The following is a 17025-nucleotide window of genomic DNA, read 5'->3' on the forward strand; positions in this document are numbered from 1 at the left end:
GAGCTGGGGGGCACCAGCTGGTTACGATTGTCGCGTGGATACGGTCAATGGTCTATGGGGATTCTGTCCGACAACAGTCTTTGTCGCAACAGATTGTGGATTGGGAGGATATTGCTTTGACCAGAGCAGCTGCACAAGTGGCTGTGGTGTGTTGAGCGGCAAATCATCCATCACTACTTGGACATGGCACGTATACCCCCGAGCCTTTTTGAGGTTCCATATTGAGGGACATGGTCTGTTCTCAAGAGAGTAATTCTAACATCTCGTTCTCGTAGCACACAAAGTGACCCGTCCTCACGATACTGCCAGATGATCTCGCTCTCCTTCGCTGACGAAGACGAGAATTATACCTACTTCCACTGTGGCCCCGATGCGAACAGAGATCAGTTCTACGCCACACCGATATCATCCACGACAAGCACATCCTCCTCTTCTTCTGTGACTGCAGAGACAATCTCTACATCGTCTTCTGTATCGGCTACAGCAAGTTCCACGCCGTCGTCGCCGACAGTCACTCCCACGAGTAATGCTGCATCATCGTCATCCACTGCTCCAAGCTCAACCGAAAACCAAAGTTCAAACAACAATAATAATAATAACAATAATCTCGGCGCGATCATTGGTGGTGTCATTGGAGGGCTGGCTTTGATCTGCGGTAGCGTCGTGGCGGTGGTGTACCTCCTGAGAAGAGATAAGTCCCGCCGCCAGCCAACTCCCACACCTGATCAGTCACCACCTCCTGATCAGCCATGGTCGGGCGCTGCGCAGACATCCGCTCAAAGCGATAACATGAGCCAGTATGGCGGTTGGTATCCTTCCGAACTACAAGATACCGCCATGAAACGTACTCCTTCTGAGTTACCAGGGATGCACATGGCCACGGACGCCCGCTCACCTGTCGAGCTCCCCGTGTACTCCATTCGATGAGGATAGAGGGAGCATTTAGACAGCTTATACAATGTTAAAAAGGCACAAGAATATTTCAGCCAGATGACATCAAGGACCGGAACTACCAAAGACCCCGGCTCCTCTATTCGAGATTCATCAAGAGAACACTCGCGGCAAAAGTGTGAAAAAGCGTTCCGTCTCTATGCGGCTGAAATCTCGTCCATATTCACCTCTCGAGGGGTGGAATTAGCGGTGAGGCGGCTGCTGATCGATTCCCAACATTGATTCAGTTCTTCTCGTCTTTGTTTTGACATTAACAGATCACTTCAGCAAGGCGCAGAGCTCGTCCAAGTTTGTAGCGATGGAGCTCATCTCGACAACGTCGGCATCGCAAGCTCGTAATGTCACAAGAGGGGGTCAGAGTCAGAAGCAGAGGGCCCCAATACGTTCATTGAAGCTACGTCGGTGTTGGATTGTTAACAAAAAATCAATAAAGAAGCCATTCAGAGGGCTAGCTAGGCAATGGATATAGATGCCCAGATGGGCGCGTGGGAGCTTAGTGGCCGCTTGTATAAGGCGGCTGGCACTTGATCTATTGACAATGTATACAGTAAAGTAGTCCTGATGTTACATTATTTATATGAGATTGGAGATTCGCACCCTTAAAACCGGAGGGTACACCCATACCTACCAGGGGGAGGGTGGGTTTCTGACAAGGTCACGCAATGCAGTCATTTTCTGCATTAATGTTGACATTATGTTGCCCTGTTTTGCGTCTTACATAGATCACTGGCGCTCGCAATTTTCACTTGCTCTACACCCTGTTGCATCACTTCAACCATAGAAGTAGAAGACTCCTCAAAGCACAACGTCACCGCTCGCTTTAGTATCTATGTATTGAAATCTATAAATGTCTGGTGTTTAAGAATCGTTCTGTCTCGCTATACTGGAAAAAATGAGCCAGTGTTGGCTTTTTCTTCTTCCTTCCCTTTCACATACGCACTTCTTCATCAGAATCATGCATCAACCCCAGCCTCGCCCATGTATGGAAACCTTATAATCTCCTTTCTCTCTGTCATGGCCTCCAAGTAGCCAGTAATCAACGGATCAATGCCGTTCTCCAGGGCGCGATCCACCCACTCGGCGACAGACAGCTCGTCAAACTCGGTCCCATGGCGGCTTGCCATGTGCCGGGCAAAGTGCGTGAACGGGATCTTTTGGCCGCTCGAGTAGTGCACAAAACGAGGCGGCGCGGCGCCGTCCGCCTCGGGCTCATCCTCCAGCAGCCGGCCCAGCGCGCTGCTGACGATGGCGGCCGCCACGTCGCGCACGTCGCGGAAGTCGAGGTACCCCTCGAAGTTGTCGAAGCGCGGCACGGCACGCGCGATGCGCGAGTATTTGAGCAGCGCGTTCAGGGCGTCCTCGCTGGGGGCCTCGCCGCCCGTCACGGCGCAGGGGCGGTGGATGCACACGTCGAGGCTTGCGTGGCGGAGCGCCAGGTTCTCGAGGAAGCGCTCGCTGGCCCACTTGGAGGCGGTGAAGCCCTCGGAGCCGTCTGCGGGTGGGAAGTAGGCCGAGACGGACGACGGCGGGAATGCCGCGCCCGGGGCTGAGGCCGAGGGTGGGGGGAGCAGGGTGACGCGGTTGGAGGAGATGTAGTGCATGGGCACGGCGCGGGGGAGGGCCAGGGAGGCTAGGAACCGTGTCGAGTGCACGTTGGGCGTGCGGAGGGACGAGTAGTTGTTGAGGCAGTGCCCATGAGCGCCGGCGTGGATGATCAGGTCGACGCTGGACTGCAGCCGGCTGCACTCTTCACGGCTCAGGCCGAGATTTGGCGCTGTTAGGCTCCCTGTGTATACTATGATCTTGTCTCCAACTGCGTGCGAGGACTTCTTGTCCACAGGAACGGCAACGCAGTGGACCTTTCGCACACGGGGGTCTCCGGCAAGACTGGCCACGATCACATTGCCCAAGAACCCCCAAGATCCAGTCAAGAGGATCTCGAGCTGCAGGTTGTTGCCTTGCGTTTGCCTCGGTCGGTGCCTCTTCGGCAATTTTGCGGAGAGAAATGACTGAGAAAGGGCTGTTTCGGCTGCCCAGTCAATGCTTTCGGCTGAATGGGTGGTTCGCTGCTTTGTCCTGGTGGAACTGACATAATCGGCCATCTTCCCAAGAGTACTGGCATGGTAGAGGTCTCGGATGGGAATAGACACCTCCATAGTCTCCTTGATAACTCCTTGCAGTCGCATGAGAAGCATAGAGTTGCCACCACGCATGAAGAAGTCCGACTCGGCCTCCAAAGGGGAGGCGGATGGAGAATCCGGGAGGACCTTTTCCCACAGCAACCGGAGCTCTCCCTCGGCGAGTGTGAGGCGTTTCGTTGGTAGGGGTATTGTGTCAGTCGTGGTGTTTTTCTCCAGGGGTAATGGCATGGCTGCTAGTGCCTTTCTATCCACTTTGCCGTTAGAGTTCATGGGCAAACGATCCAAGGGGACGATCATGGAAGGGATCATGTACTGTGGCAAGGGAAGGTCTGACAGCAGCTGCTGCATGAAACTGCTGTCGGCGGTTAAGCCTTCACCCAACACAACATGGGCAACCAGGAAGCGTGCGTCCGTGTCTGTGTCTTGGTCCTGGCCGCGGACAGTGACCACAGCGTCGGCGATCATGCCAGGTCCAGACTTGATGATAGTCCCGGCAACGTCGTCTAGTTCAATGCGAAGTCCTCGTAGCTTGACCTGACTGTCGCCGTCGATGCGGCCCAGAAACACCAGTCTTCCATCAGCCATCAGACGGCCTCTATCACCAGTTCGGTACATCTTTGACCAGCCTTTCTCAAGATCCTCAGTGCTGGCATATGGATCGTGGAGAAACTTGCCCGTCCTGGTCTGTTCAGAAAGACCCAGTCCCAAATCCAGGTATCCTTCTGCAACACCAGCACCACCAATACATACTTCTCCAGCGACGCCGACGGGTAACAAAGCCTGGTTGCACTCATCCAGGATGTAGATGGAGTAATTTGGCAGAGCTCTTCCCACAACGTTGGGCTCGTACACTCCATCCAGAGGCAATGTCTCAAATGTTGCTGCTGCTGTAATCTCGGTGGGACCGTAACAATTGGTCAGCCTCATGTCGGGCCGCTGTAGGCTCTGGAAAGCGCGGATGAGGTTATCGGTGACGCTTTCTCCGCCCATACAGGCCTGGCGCCAGGCATGCGCCAGCTTCAGAGAATCGAATCCATATCTGAGCATCATGAGATATTCTGATGGCGTGGCGATGGTGAAGGTGACCCGAGTCCTGAATATGAGGCTGGCAAGCTCCACAGGGTCGCCTCGATTGTCTTTCTCCGCCACGACAAGGCTTCCGCCGTTTGCCAGTGCACAAAACGTCTGGATTATGGACATATCGAATCCGAGAGAGCTCTGTTGGAGTACAACTTCTTTGTCTATGGCCAGCTGCGCTGTTTTCAGGGATAGGTGGTTCACCAAGTTGGCATGCGACAGAACTATTGCTTTGGGCACGCCCGTGGTGCCACTCGTGAAGAGGATCACGCCTGGAGCTCCTGGGGATGCAAAGCAGGGAATAGAGTCCTTGCAATGGGCTGCCTCTTCTTCCTCTATGGTATCGACGTCGACGACTTCCATGCTCGCGTACTCGTGCTTGAGCTCGAAGGAAGCGGACCGTGTCCTGCGGTGACACAGAACCATGGCAGGCTTGCAAGTCTGGATCATTGAAAGGTGGCGGCCATGCGGCATCCGTGTATCCAGTGGGATGTACGTATGGCCGGCTGTCATGATGGCCAGCATGGACGCGACAGCGTCGCAAGAAGGCTCGCACAAGGCCGCCACGCGACTGCCACAGACATTCCTACGCAGGAATCGAGCAATATTGTGGACTCTAGCCGCCAACTCAGAGTAGGTCAAGCTTTCTCCACCACAGAGAATGGCAGTATCGTCGGGGTGCGACTGTGCGATCCTCGCGAATCTCTCCGGCAGTGTCGATGGCCAGTCGGGGTACTGTAACCTGGGACCTTTTCCCAGGGCAATGGCCTGCTGAGCCATGTGCGTGTCTGTAATTGGGATATCCTTGACAGGGGTGGACTCGTCCATGCCCGACACAGTCCTGACGAGTCCCACGTAGACATCCAGCAGCTGATCAGAGGCTTCCTTGGTGTACAGTTTTGCCTGCGTCGTCAGTTCAAGCATGCATGTACCTTTGGCCGTCTCCGTAATACCAAAGCTGATGTCATATGGGTTCTTGGCGTCGTCTGCTGAAGCAAGCTCCAGCATGGCCTCGCCAAGCGGTCTCTGCAGCAGGGCACCCATCCGATAGTTCACAGCGACTTGGAAGAGAGGGCTGTGGTCAGTGAAGCGCGGAACCCTGAGGGCGTCCAGGATCAGATCAAACGGGACTTTGGAGTTGGAAATGGCCGCAAACATCTTGCGGCATGTGTTCTGGACCAAGGTTTGCAGGCTGTCCTCCTGTTGGACGCTGAAACGCACTGGCAGCAAGTTGAGGAAGAACCCTACGGTATCGGCATATTGTTCGTCAGTGCGGTTGGCGTCGGCAACTCCGATGCAGATATCTTCGAGGTTCAGGAGACGTGAAAAGACCATTTGAATCACTGCGAGGTGAATATGGAAAGGTGTGGCCCGGAGTCGTCTGCTCGTCAGCTTGATAGATGACACAAGTTCCTCACTGAGCTCTCGACACGAGACAAAGCTTTCGTACGTCTGGAGAGACTCTCGGACATTTTTCCTGCCTGTAGTCTGTGCAATCGGCAGCAGCGGCATCACGCTGGGCAGCGGAGTGTGCTGGTCATTCCAAAATCGAAGCTCACTGTCGAACCGCCCTAGCTCGGCGTCGTGTATTTGCCGCTGAGTGAACTCGATATATCCGGCGGGGCCGGATCCCGAGTTACCACCCAGAGGTCGCATCTGGTAGGCCGTGTCAAGATCTCGGAGGAAAATGTGCCAGCTGACACCATCCATAATGATATGGTGGTATCCGAAAATGACGGTCGAATGGTGCAATCCGGATACGATAGAAACGCCAAAGACTGGGCCATGTTCAAGGTCCCAGACATGCTTTTTAAACCGCTCGTACTCGGCCTGGACGGTAGCCTGGTAATCATCGCTAGAGTCTAGATGCGTGAATCCGTACGAAGGCATGGCCAAGACTTGCTGCATGAGCATGCTAACACCGGTGACAGACTGCTCGAAGAAACACGTCTGGAGTGATTCGTGGCGTGCAACGGTAGCCGCCAGGGCACGTTTGATGCGCGGAATGCTCAAGTGGCCCGTAGTAGTGTAGGAGACGGTTACGTTGTACGTTGTGGGATCGTCCAGGTACTTAGTCAGGAACCACCTATACCAACCATGATTAGCGGCTGACTATGAATATCTGAAGAATTAGATTCAGATAATACTTACAATCTAGACTGGGAATAGGAAGCTTGCGCAGTGCGTTTGACATGGGATTCTGGTACGTGACCCGGTGATTCCAAGACTTCGTCAATGGGATGAGGCTCCTTGTCGATGCCGTCAGTGCCCAAGGGAAGCTCAGAAAAGAAGGGGTCTACTTTTGCCTCCAGCCCTGTGACAGGTGTCTCCAGACTGCCATCTACGCTCAACGAGCTTTCCTCATCTCCACTCGACGACGACGACGACGACGACGTGCCATAGACAATCAAGGATGGTTCGCTGCTTGTGAGCTGCGTGAGAGACCCGGCGTCTTGAAGCTGGAGCCTCGAAGCGAGAAACTTCTTGGTCGCTTCGTCACACAGTTGCGCCGCAGTATCTCCGGAAAGGACCTTCAGAACAGGGACGTCCAGTCCCACCTCTTTCAAGAACCAGCCCCGGATCTCAATAGCCAGCAACGAGTCGCAGCCCAGGTCGATGAGTGGGATGTTGACGTTTACGCTATCGGGTCGCATCTGCATCATGTTCTCGAGTTTCCTCGAGAAGGCCTTTCGGACTAGCTCTAGGATGGCCAGCCCTTCTGAACCTGACAGAGACTGGGCATCTCGTTCTCTCAGCGCTTGCTTGATGTTGGTGACGTCTAGGTCGGTACCAGCTTCCATCGACCTCTTCTCCTTGGCCGGAGCCTTACTGACAAAATGTGCGAACCGCGGGTTGTGCTCCCATGGCGGGCGCTCCGTGGCCTCTCCAGAGTCGACAAAAGGCTGGAGCCCCAAGATGAGCTCGTGTTGGCGGCCCGAGTCTGGCTTTCCAGCCACAATGGCCTCAGCGAAGGCATGGTGGACATCCGCCTCGGTGAGAGGCATAAACAGCTTGCGCAGTCTTTCTTCGACGGTGCGGGCCTGTCTGGTGACATAGCCCAGATCCGAGACAAGGCCAATGTGCATCACAGACGCAGCTTGACCTCTCACCAGCCTTCTCTGAGAGGCGAGGCCGGACATAAAGAGGTTTGCAGCGTGGTAATTGGATTGTCCAGCGTTTCCAATTATACTGGCCAGCGACGATAGCAGAATGAAAAAGTCCAGCGGGCTGTCTGTGTCCTGGAATGCCTCGTCCAGGTTGAGGGTGGCCTCCACTTTGGGTCCCAGAACAGTTGCCAGTGACTTCGGATCCAAGTCCATGAAGAGACGGTCAGATAAGACCATGCAACCGTTGCAGACTCCGCCAACGGGAGGCATCGTACTGCGAATCTCATCGACAACAGATCGCACAGAGTGTCTGTCTGTCATGTCGGCTCGGAGGACCCGTATGTGGATGCCTTGTCGAGACATGTCGTCCAGCCATCTCTGGTCCACGATGGCGTTGCGACTGACAAGTGCAATGTGGCGAGCGCCATTTCGAGTCAGCCATCCGCTCAAGGACAGGCCCAGCTCTCCTGTCATGCCGGCCAGAAGATATGTCTTGCATTCCGACAGCAGGCCCGCTGTGCTCAGGGGCTGCACATCAACTTGTATTGAGTTGTTCTTGCTCCAGTCCGTAAGATGCGAGTCAGTGTCTGATACTACTTTGAGATCGAGATCGAGATCGCTGGTGTGGTCGCTGCCCATCAAGGCGAGGGAGACGGCTTGCAGCATATCGAAGTTGAAGTCGGATGCCGCGATGTGGCGCACCTCGCACCCCGCTGGCAATGAGGATTCGATATGTGATGGCACGGCACCGGAGATGTCCACAAAAACGAAGCGGGCTGGGAGGCGGGCCTGGATAGCTCGCTTCGTCGCCATGGGGTGGATTTGAATCCACCTTCCATCCTGAGGATTGAAACAGTCTCCCGACGCAAGGAAGATATAATTTGAGCGATCCGAAAGGCACCGGACGACACTCCGCTGATGTTCGTAAAAAGCAAATGTCTCTGCCTCGTAAAACTTGGACTTGATGCATGTTGCAAGGAGGTGGCCGGCCACTTGTGTTGAAGGAGTTCGGAGATAAAAGGCTCGTCGGCGCGGTCCACAGTCACAGCCTTGTCCTCCGGCACGTCCACCATTGACGCATTGATAGAGCACATAAACAAGACGGACCTTTCTGTGCCAATGACCCTGCCCACCGCGAGGAAAAGAGGGTCAGTTTTATGCCCAGCAGTCTCCAGCTGGTATGTCAACTGCACGCGGACTCGGATGTGGCCCAGCGGCGCCTCTTGCTTGGGATAGTCCACCACTCTCTTGACCGGCCGGGAGGATCCTTCGACTGTGGCTAGCTCGACACAGGAATCATCTAGAGACACTTCCTTCTGGATCTTTCGTCGACCCGCAATGTAGGTGTTGTTCATGCCCTCATTGAGCACAATTCTGGGAATGTAGCGATGCTCACCGTCGAACTTGACCTCGGGCTCAAGCGTCCAAAGGCAGTCATTTTCCAGCTCAGACGCGATGATGAGCCTCAGGAACATTTCGACGATTACTATAGAGCTCACTGCGGGCGACCGAACGGCATCCATATCGACGAATTGCGAGACAAGGTCAGGCACTTCGTTCAACAAGGCACGGCCCACGCCGATGCTCATGTGGGAGTAGGGACTCGCATCGTCGTTTCCACCGTGGTTGACCCACAGAAGATGCCTGGCACTAGCGACGATTTCTTGCAATGACGAGAGTCGAGCTTCTGTGACTGCCTCAGAAAAGATGGGCTTGTCGAGCTCTTGCAGGCAGATCACAGAAGTCAGGGGGGCCAGGTCCGCCACTGCTACCTCCTCGAGGGAGCTGGCGACGGTGACTCGTCGTCTGGATAACGAGAGGTGCTTTTTTATGTCGCGGATCAATCTCGTGACGGGAAGCGTGCTGCCGCCAATGATCAAGATGTCGCGCAGAGAAACAAGACTGCCGATGGATGAAAGAGGATTGCGCAGCATGTCCACCTTCTCATCCACTGCCTGGCTTACAATGAGGGAGAAGGAATGCCTCTTGGCATCCGCCATGTCGCAAAGAGAGTGGTCTACCCCAGAAAACCCCGTGTCTTGGAGTAAGTCGTCCCACTCAAGCAGCGAGATGGCCGGGGATAGGACACGCCCATCGTCGACGCCGTACCACCAACCAGGAAGGCCGCCCATGATGAACTGGACTCTCAGAACCTCAAGGCCTGTGATCTCCATCATGACCAGATAGCCGCCTGGTTTGAGTAGAGAACGGGCATTGCCCATGGTCTGCTTGAGATCTCGAGTAGCGTGCAAGACGTTCGCTGCAATGACAACATCAAATGAATGCTCCTTGAAACCCTGTTGAACGACATCCTTTTCGACGTCAAGAAGCCGAAAGTCAATCTTGCTCCGGTGGTCTTTGAATTTCTCGTCCGCATTTTTGAAGAAACCAGGGGAGATGTCCGTGTACGTGTACGATGCAAAACTGGTACCAATAGCATCGAGGATGCTGCGAGTAGTACCACCAGTGCCGGCTCCGATCTCGAGAATGCTGATCCCAGGGTGCTTGAAGGTGATTTGTTGGAGGGTGGAGGCGATTGCATCGTTTACAACTGAAAAGCCGAGGCCCTCCATGTAGAAACGGTTCAGCATATCATTCTGGACCATGACCTCGAGTTGCTGTGTCTGGCCCCGGACAACAGAGGCCAGACTCTGCCCTACGGCGTGGATCAATTGCAGGTCTACGCGATCGCCGTAGGGCTGGTTCACGGACGTGATGGTCGCCTCGTCGTCACTGAACCAGTCTGCATGTGCAATGGGGTGGCGGGAGCTTCTAACCAAGTCCAGCATGGCATGCACAGCATCAAACATGCGCTGGTGGTACCACGCGAAGTCCTTAACCTCGACCGACGACACTTGCTGGACCAAAGTCTTCCAGTAAAAGAGTGCGGTTCTGTCTAGCGCTTCCGTAAGAGGAATGTTGTCGGTAACCTGCTCCGACTTTGTGTCTTGCTGTTGCTGCAGAGCCGTCAAGCTGGAAGAGATGTCTAGACGCCAAGCTGTTTCGGAGAAGATGAGCTTGTCGTTGTCTGGCCCAGGCTCCGAAACCGCCTGCATGGAAATCCCTTCAACTTGAAGACCAGTGAAGCTGCTTCCGGGGGCGGACAGATGGATGTCACCTTCTAGCAGTGTCGAAGTGCCAACGGCGAGGAATGCCTGGGCTTCCATTTCGCCGAGAACAAGATCCTTTCCAAGATCGGGCCGCACCGCAAGCCTGCGAATACGGACTGGAAGATAGGGCGCCCAGATGCCGCCACTGCCAGGGGAGGAGAATGCGACATAGATGGACTGGAAAGCTACGTCGAGGACGGCCGGGTGTATGAGATAGTGTTTGCTGGTCTCGGACGCAGGCCATGATGCCCTGACGGAGGAAATCCCCAGGGACCTATCACCACCAACCATTGTGTTGAAGAGTCCTGTATAATCCAAACCCACGTTATGCATGGCAGCGTAGAAGCGGTCCATGTCAACAGAGACGAGGCCCGATGCCTGCTGGAGCCTGGGCGGAAGCACGTCAGAGGACGGGGGGCCAAAATGTGTGACGAATCGACCCTCGCACGCCTTGACCAGATCACCCGTGGCTTCATCCGAGCAAAAGTAGCAAGCGAATTCGGCCGTCAGGTGGTCTTGGCCATCCACTCTCTTGGCTGTAAACGCCGTTTCCACCCCGGGAGAGCCTTCTGGGATCACAATGGCACGACTCAAAGTTACATCATGTAACTCAAAGAGCTGGACAGTGCGGCCGTGGACATTTGCGGCCATGGCTCGAGCGGCCTCCAGCGCCATGGCGACATATCCGGCTCCGGGGAAAAGAACTTGGCCTTGGAACACATGCCCTCTGACCCAGGGGATTTCGTCCAAGCGCAAGACATTCCTCCATCGCATGTTGTCGTCGGAATCATCCGGAACCCGGCGCCCCAGCAATTCGTGGCCTTGGTCATTGCGGAGGCGGTAGTTGCGCGAGATGCGAGACTCCCTCCAATGGACCCTGCCGTGATCCCAGCAGTAACTAGGTAGGTCCGGTAACATTTGAGGCTCCCGCGATCTCAAGTGTTGGAACGCTCGGCGATATCCATCCAAATCAACGGACCCCGATCCCAGATGGGACCAGACATAGCCCATCGCGCCAGAGAAAGCTTCCACCTCCGGGTCACCTCTGCGAACGAGGCCGGCGTACGCGGGCGCGTGCCCAAATGATGCCTTGAATGTCTGTTCCACCGGACCCTTCAGCGCCGGATGAGGTCCAAATTCCAGGGCCACATCGAAGGGCCCCCCATTCCAGATCGAGGCTTCCACAGCGTGAGAGAAGAGGACGGGCTTGCACATGTTGTCCACCCAGTACTGGCCCTTGAGCTCAGACAGATCACCGTCCAGCAGATCGGCATCTCCCCGTACACTTGAGATCCACACACAGTCTGGGCGCGGCTGGTGAATCTCTATGTTGCACTTTCGAAGGGACTCCAGGTACGGCTCGGCGCAGGGCAACATGTGGTGGCTATGATAGGCCGTATCGGTCTTGAGCACTCTGGCAAACGTCTTCTCGGAGTCGAGATGCTCCTTTGCTGCCTCGATGGCGGCCATGTCCCCAGAGAGTGTGGTACTCATCGGTGAATTACTGGCTGCAACAGAGACGCGGCCGACGAATTCGGGGCGGTCGCAAAGGGCTTCTGCATCGTCGTAGGATAAGCCCACAGCCATCATGCGGCCATTCTGGCCCTCCCTGCCTTTTGCTAATCTCGCGTGGTATCCACGGTAGTATGCGATCTCCATGGCTGCCTTGGAGTCGATGATGCCAGCATAATAGACAGCAGCAATCTCTCCCGAAGAATGGCCAACCTGTGGGCATTCGAGTAAGTGGTTAGTGCCATGTCTAAAAACTCGAACTGGATTTTTTTCGAAGGGAAGATTTCAACGTACCACCGCGTCCAGCTGGATTCCGCAATGTCTCATCAGGTCCACAAGAGCTATCTGCAACGCCGTGCAGAGAGGCTGGGAGAGAAGCGCCTCGGAAATGTGGGAGGATGCTGCGTCAGCAACCAACTCCTCCATGAGGGACCACCTGGGTGCGTCCTCAGCAACGGGGAGTTCAGCAAGGTGCTGCTCGCATCTCTCAATAGATTCCCTGAAGGCGTGAGACGACTCGATGAGGCCTCTGCCCATCGAGGCCCATTGCGCACCCTGCCCTGTGAAGACACCCAGTATCCCGGGCTTCTCAGTCGGGTCGATCAGCTGGGCACGAGTGCCAACCGCTGAGCCTGGGCTGGACTCGCAATCTGACACAAAGGAGTCCATGAATCCGAGAAGACGCTGGCGTGTAGCTCCCGAGAAGAACTTATTGACCGAGAAAGAAGTTCGCTTGGCCTGCAGCACCCAGGCTATGTCCTCCAAGTTGATGTTAGGGTGGGATTTGATGTGCTCGGAGAATGCCTTTATAGTGCCGAGGAGGGAGGAATCGGTGTGAGCTGAGAACACCAGAGGGCCGACAAAGAGGTCGTCCGGAGCGCTGATCGGAGCGGGAACGCCAGCTTTTGGCCCACACTCATAGCTCTCGAGGATGATGTGGGCGTTTGTGCCCCCAAAGCCAAAACTGTTAACGCTGGCGCGAAGGGGGCTTGATGACCCTGTTTCAGGCCATGGAACCAGCGCCGTGGGGACGTCCAGGTGCTCGTAGAACGGGGCAATCTTCGGGTTGAGCTCGTCGAAAAGGAGGTTGGGCGGGATACTGCGGTTCTGTATAGCGAGCACCGCCTTCAGCACACCGGCCAAGCCGGCGCAGCCTTCCAGATGGCCAACCACTGTCTTGATCGATCCAACGAAAAGACGACCCGATCCGGTGCCCGCAGTGTTTGCCGTTGAAGTCGCCAGTGGGAAGAAGGCATCTCGGATGGCTTCAGCCTCGATGGGGTCACCCGCAAGTGTACCAGTACCGTGGCACTCGAAGTACTGGCAGCGATCTCTGGCGCTCAAGGGGTCAAGACCCGCATTGCGGTAGGTCTGCTGAATCAACGCTGTCTGTGCTTGTGCACTCGGCATCGTGATACCGCGAGTGCGACCATCCGAGTTGACCCCTGTTCCGCGGACCACGGCCTGGATGTGGTCCCCATCCTTGATGGCAACGCTCAAAGGCTTGAGGACCAAAGCAGCAAAGCCCTCGCCACGCGCGTAGCCATTGGCCGACTTGTCCCACATTCGTGAGCGTGAATCGGGAGAGAGCATGTGAAGACTGGACTCGGCTATGTACACTATTATAGAATTGGCCGAGGATCAGTTTGGGACTTAAATAACGTTATAATTAATGAGTTTGTGTGGGAGAAGGATACTTACTGCCCGGATCCAGGATGAGATTTGCGCCAGCAACAACAGCTGTTGTAGCATCTCCAGACCGAAGTCCCTGGACAGCCTGATGTAATGCCACAAGCGAGCTGGAACAGGCCGTGTCGATAGTGACAGAAGGACCGTGGAGATCAAAAACGTAAGAAACTCTGTTGGCTAAAATACTTCGTGCAGTTGCCGTCGCGTTGTACGTGGGAAGCGTTTCCGGGTCCCGCGCCTGAATATCAGAAAAGTCTCCGGTCATAACGCCCACATGTACGGATGTTAAGGAGCCGCGTATACGGTCCAGTCTCACCAGCCGACTCTAACGCCTCGTAGACAGTTTCAAGAGTAATGCGCTGTTGTGGGTCCATTCCGTCCGCTTCGGCCGGATTGATGTTGAAAAAGGCTGCATCAAAGAGTCGGTAGTCTTCGGACAACAAGTAGGATGCGCCGTCCTTGACATCAGTGCTGCCGTGGTGCTCGCCATTGGCTTCGTAGAACCGGCGTAGGTTCAGTCGATCCGCAGTCAGTTGGCCGAGCACGTCACGCGGTTGTTTAAGGAGCTGCCAGAGTTTCGAGGGAGACGACGCCTCCCCAGGAAATCGGCAGGCCGTTCCAACAATTGCGACGGGTTCGTTGATCATCATGGTCCGAAAGCCTGAGAAATTACTGAACAATACAAGACTAAATGTTATGCGAGACTGGTATCGACACGAAAGGGGAAAAAAATTGCAGTTCGGTGAGGACAACTGTTTGAGGACGTTGAAGTCGGCTAGATCATGCTCACTCAATTAATGGAATTGGCTTCTACTACGGCCAGGGCTGTAAACAGAATTTAAACCGCTACAAAGAATGTCCATCTCGAAACACTGCTCCTGCCTGGATCTGGCGCTACGCGAATGGGAAATCTGTAGTGTCTAAGGCGGCGTGTGAATCCTACGGAGACCAGTTGACCAGGGTCCGCTTCCTTCCGCAGGCATATAACTGGGGACTTACCATCCTACCTAAGTAAGGGCACGTTTGTCATTTCCGGCCAATCGACGGAGATTTCGGGCTGTCAGACCACTGATCCTCTATATCCGGATAGTCGGCCGGACTGTCATCTCAGGGTCCGCAAAACTACGACAGAACCTATGTGGGTACCTAGACCATGACCACAAGATTGAGAAAGATGGAAGAGAGCCAGCAATGAGAAAGGGGACCGAATCTTGCAGAAAAACTTCGGATGTCTACTTAAGTACACATTGCTCATGTGTGGTTTCCCCCAAGGGTATCCAAGGCGCCCTTCTCTTCCCATCATCGCCAACGAGCAACATGGCCTCTTTACATGCGCTAGTACACTCTATCAACTCTGCCAATGCGACTGATTGGCCATCTATGGTGCATATCGGAGTCCAGCATGAGACGCTGACGACGAAGCAGTTGGTCTCGTACGCAGCCCTTGCCGTGGCAATTCTTTGCATTCTAAGATCAATATGCCTATCCACTCTGGACTCGCTCAGGTACGAGAAAAAGCGGAAGTCATGGGCTGCGGGAACATCGCCAATTACCCGCACCGAGATCCTTTCTTCGGCCTCGACGTGGTCCTGGGAATGGCCAGCGCACTACGGCAAAACCGCTACCTTGTGTGGCTCAACAAGATCCATGAGAACAAGCCCAAGACCTTCCTCGTCAACTTTGTGCGCTCCCGCTTCATCTGGACCATTGAGCCGGAGAACGTCAAAGCCATGTCTGCCGTCGTCTGGAAGGACTTTGCTGTGTCCCCCACCCGCCGCAACAACAAGGCCACCTACCCATTTGCCGATAAGGGCGTCAGCACTGTTGACGGTGCAGAGTGGGAGCACGCCCGCTTTTTGATCAAGCCTTTCTTCCAGCGCGAGGTCTATACCAACACCGAACGGCTCCGCGCGCACACCGATCAGTTCTTGGATATCTTGCCAGGGGACGGTGAAACCTTCGACATACAGCCCCTGCTTCAGCGATGGGTGGGCTCACTATCCTTCCTACGTACATGTCGTCTCTTCCCCTTGACCCTCTGACTAACTTGAAACAGTTCCTCGATGTGAACTCCGACTCTCTCTTTGGAGAGTCGATTGGGAGTCTTGGCCACCCCGAGCGGGCCAGCATCATCTGGGCCATGAGAGACGTGCTCAGGTTCCTGAGGCTGCGACTGCAGTGGTACAAGTATCTTTTTCTTTTCCGGAATCAGGCGTGGCTGGACTGCGTCGGCGAGGTTCACGCTTTCATCAACAAGCAGATGGAGCGCACTTACGCCGAGTTGGAACAGTTTGAGCGCATGGGCAAAGACCCTCACGACGGCGAGCGCAAGGACTTGATCTGGTACATTGCGTCATACGTCAAGAATCCGGACGAGCTCCGCTCTCACCTAAGCCTCATGTTCGTTCCAAACAACGACACTACCTCTATTTTCATTAGTCACGTTCTATGGAACCTGGCACGACGGCCAGATATTTGGGAAAGGCTGCGCAAGGAAGTCTTGGCTCATGGAGAAAACGGGCTAAACTTCGAGGTGCTTCGAAACATGAAGTACTTGAACGGCGTGCTGAACGAGACCCACCGACTCTATCCTAATGGTGTCACGCAAGTAAGTGAACGAGCTTTTTCAACAGGCACAACTTGACCCAGGCATCATACTCATGCGGTGCCGCACCCCTAGGTTCGAAGGTGCATCAAGGATACAACCTTGCCTGTCGGGGGTGGACCGGATGGCACAGAGCCCATATTTGTGCGCAAAGGCGACGTTGTCCAGGCCAACAAAAATGTCATGCACAGAGACCCAGATATCTGGGGGCCCGACGCTCTGGAGTTCAAGCCCGAGCGGTGGGACGGCATGCGCCCGTACTGGAACTTTGTGCCTTTTGGCGGCGGCGCTCGCAGGTGCCCCGCCCAGTTTCTGGTCATGACCGAAGCTGCATACATGCTGGCACGCCTGCTGCGTATATACAAGCGCATCGAGGCTCGAGACCCTGCGCCTTATGTTGGAGTGATGCGTGTTGGTCCTTCGAACCTTACTGGTGTTCAGGTAGCGCTGTATAAGGATTGAAGATGTCCAGGCCACTTGAGCCGAGGCAGGTACACGAGGAGATAGAGTCTGATAAATCAGTTTGTGGTACCTGTGACAGCACGAATGAGGTGCCTAGCAACTAGCGTGATATTCATAGGCCATTGGCACCGCTGCTTTGAATCAATGTTGCTTTAGAAAACCTTCCTAATACATGCTTTACATTTTCAGTCACTCTTGAAGTCCCACCGTTGCGATCTAAAAGTTTCTTCGTTCTCAGATAAAGATAAGGATTTCGTAATTGTAGAGTCCCGATGGTTTATGTATAAGAACCTGCTTCTCGTCATTGGAGAATATCAACTTGAAGTTCGCACTGGGAGCAGCGGAGGATGCACAGATATCTCCAATGTACA

General features: G+C 54.8%; 3 protein-coding genes across 3 annotated transcripts; 1 reads left to right on the forward strand and 2 right to left on the reverse strand.

The window, feature by feature from the left end:
- Positions 1-389: 389 nt before the first annotated feature.
- Positions 390-751, reverse strand: INS49_014799 (uncharacterized protein; the record flags this gene model as incomplete). Its single annotated transcript, XM_043175488.1, has 2 exons — positions 390-547; positions 679-751. The coding sequence occupies 2 exons, from the start codon at positions 749-751 to the stop codon at positions 390-392; spliced, it is 231 nt and encodes a 76-aa protein (XP_043020445.1).
- Positions 752-1904: 1153 nt separating this feature from the next.
- INS49_014800 (uncharacterized protein) lies at positions 1905-14237 on the reverse strand (the record flags this gene model as incomplete). The annotated part of the gene is made up of 6 exons (XM_043175489.1): positions 1905-6255; positions 6321-8108; positions 8384-12111; positions 12193-13517; positions 13600-13764; positions 13904-14237. 6 exons carry the CDS (start codon positions 14235-14237, stop codon positions 1905-1907), a joined length of 11691 nt encoding a protein of 3896 aa, XP_043020446.1.
- A 945-nt stretch (positions 14238-15182) lies between these two features.
- On the forward strand, positions 15183-16654 carry INS49_014801 (uncharacterized protein; the record flags this gene model as incomplete). The annotated part of the gene is made up of 3 exons (XM_043175490.1): positions 15183-15575; positions 15644-16195; positions 16268-16654. The coding sequence occupies 3 exons, from the start codon at positions 15183-15185 to the stop codon at positions 16652-16654; spliced, it is 1332 nt and encodes a 443-aa protein (XP_043020447.1).
- Positions 16655-17025: the final 371 nt, after the last annotated feature.

This window comes from Diaporthe citri (assembly GCF_014595645.1).
Source record: "Diaporthe citri strain NFHF-8-4 chromosome Unknown scaffold_8, whole genome shotgun sequence".
In the NCBI taxonomy this organism is placed as follows: Eukaryota; Fungi; Ascomycota; class Sordariomycetes; order Diaporthales; family Diaporthaceae; genus Diaporthe; species Diaporthe citri.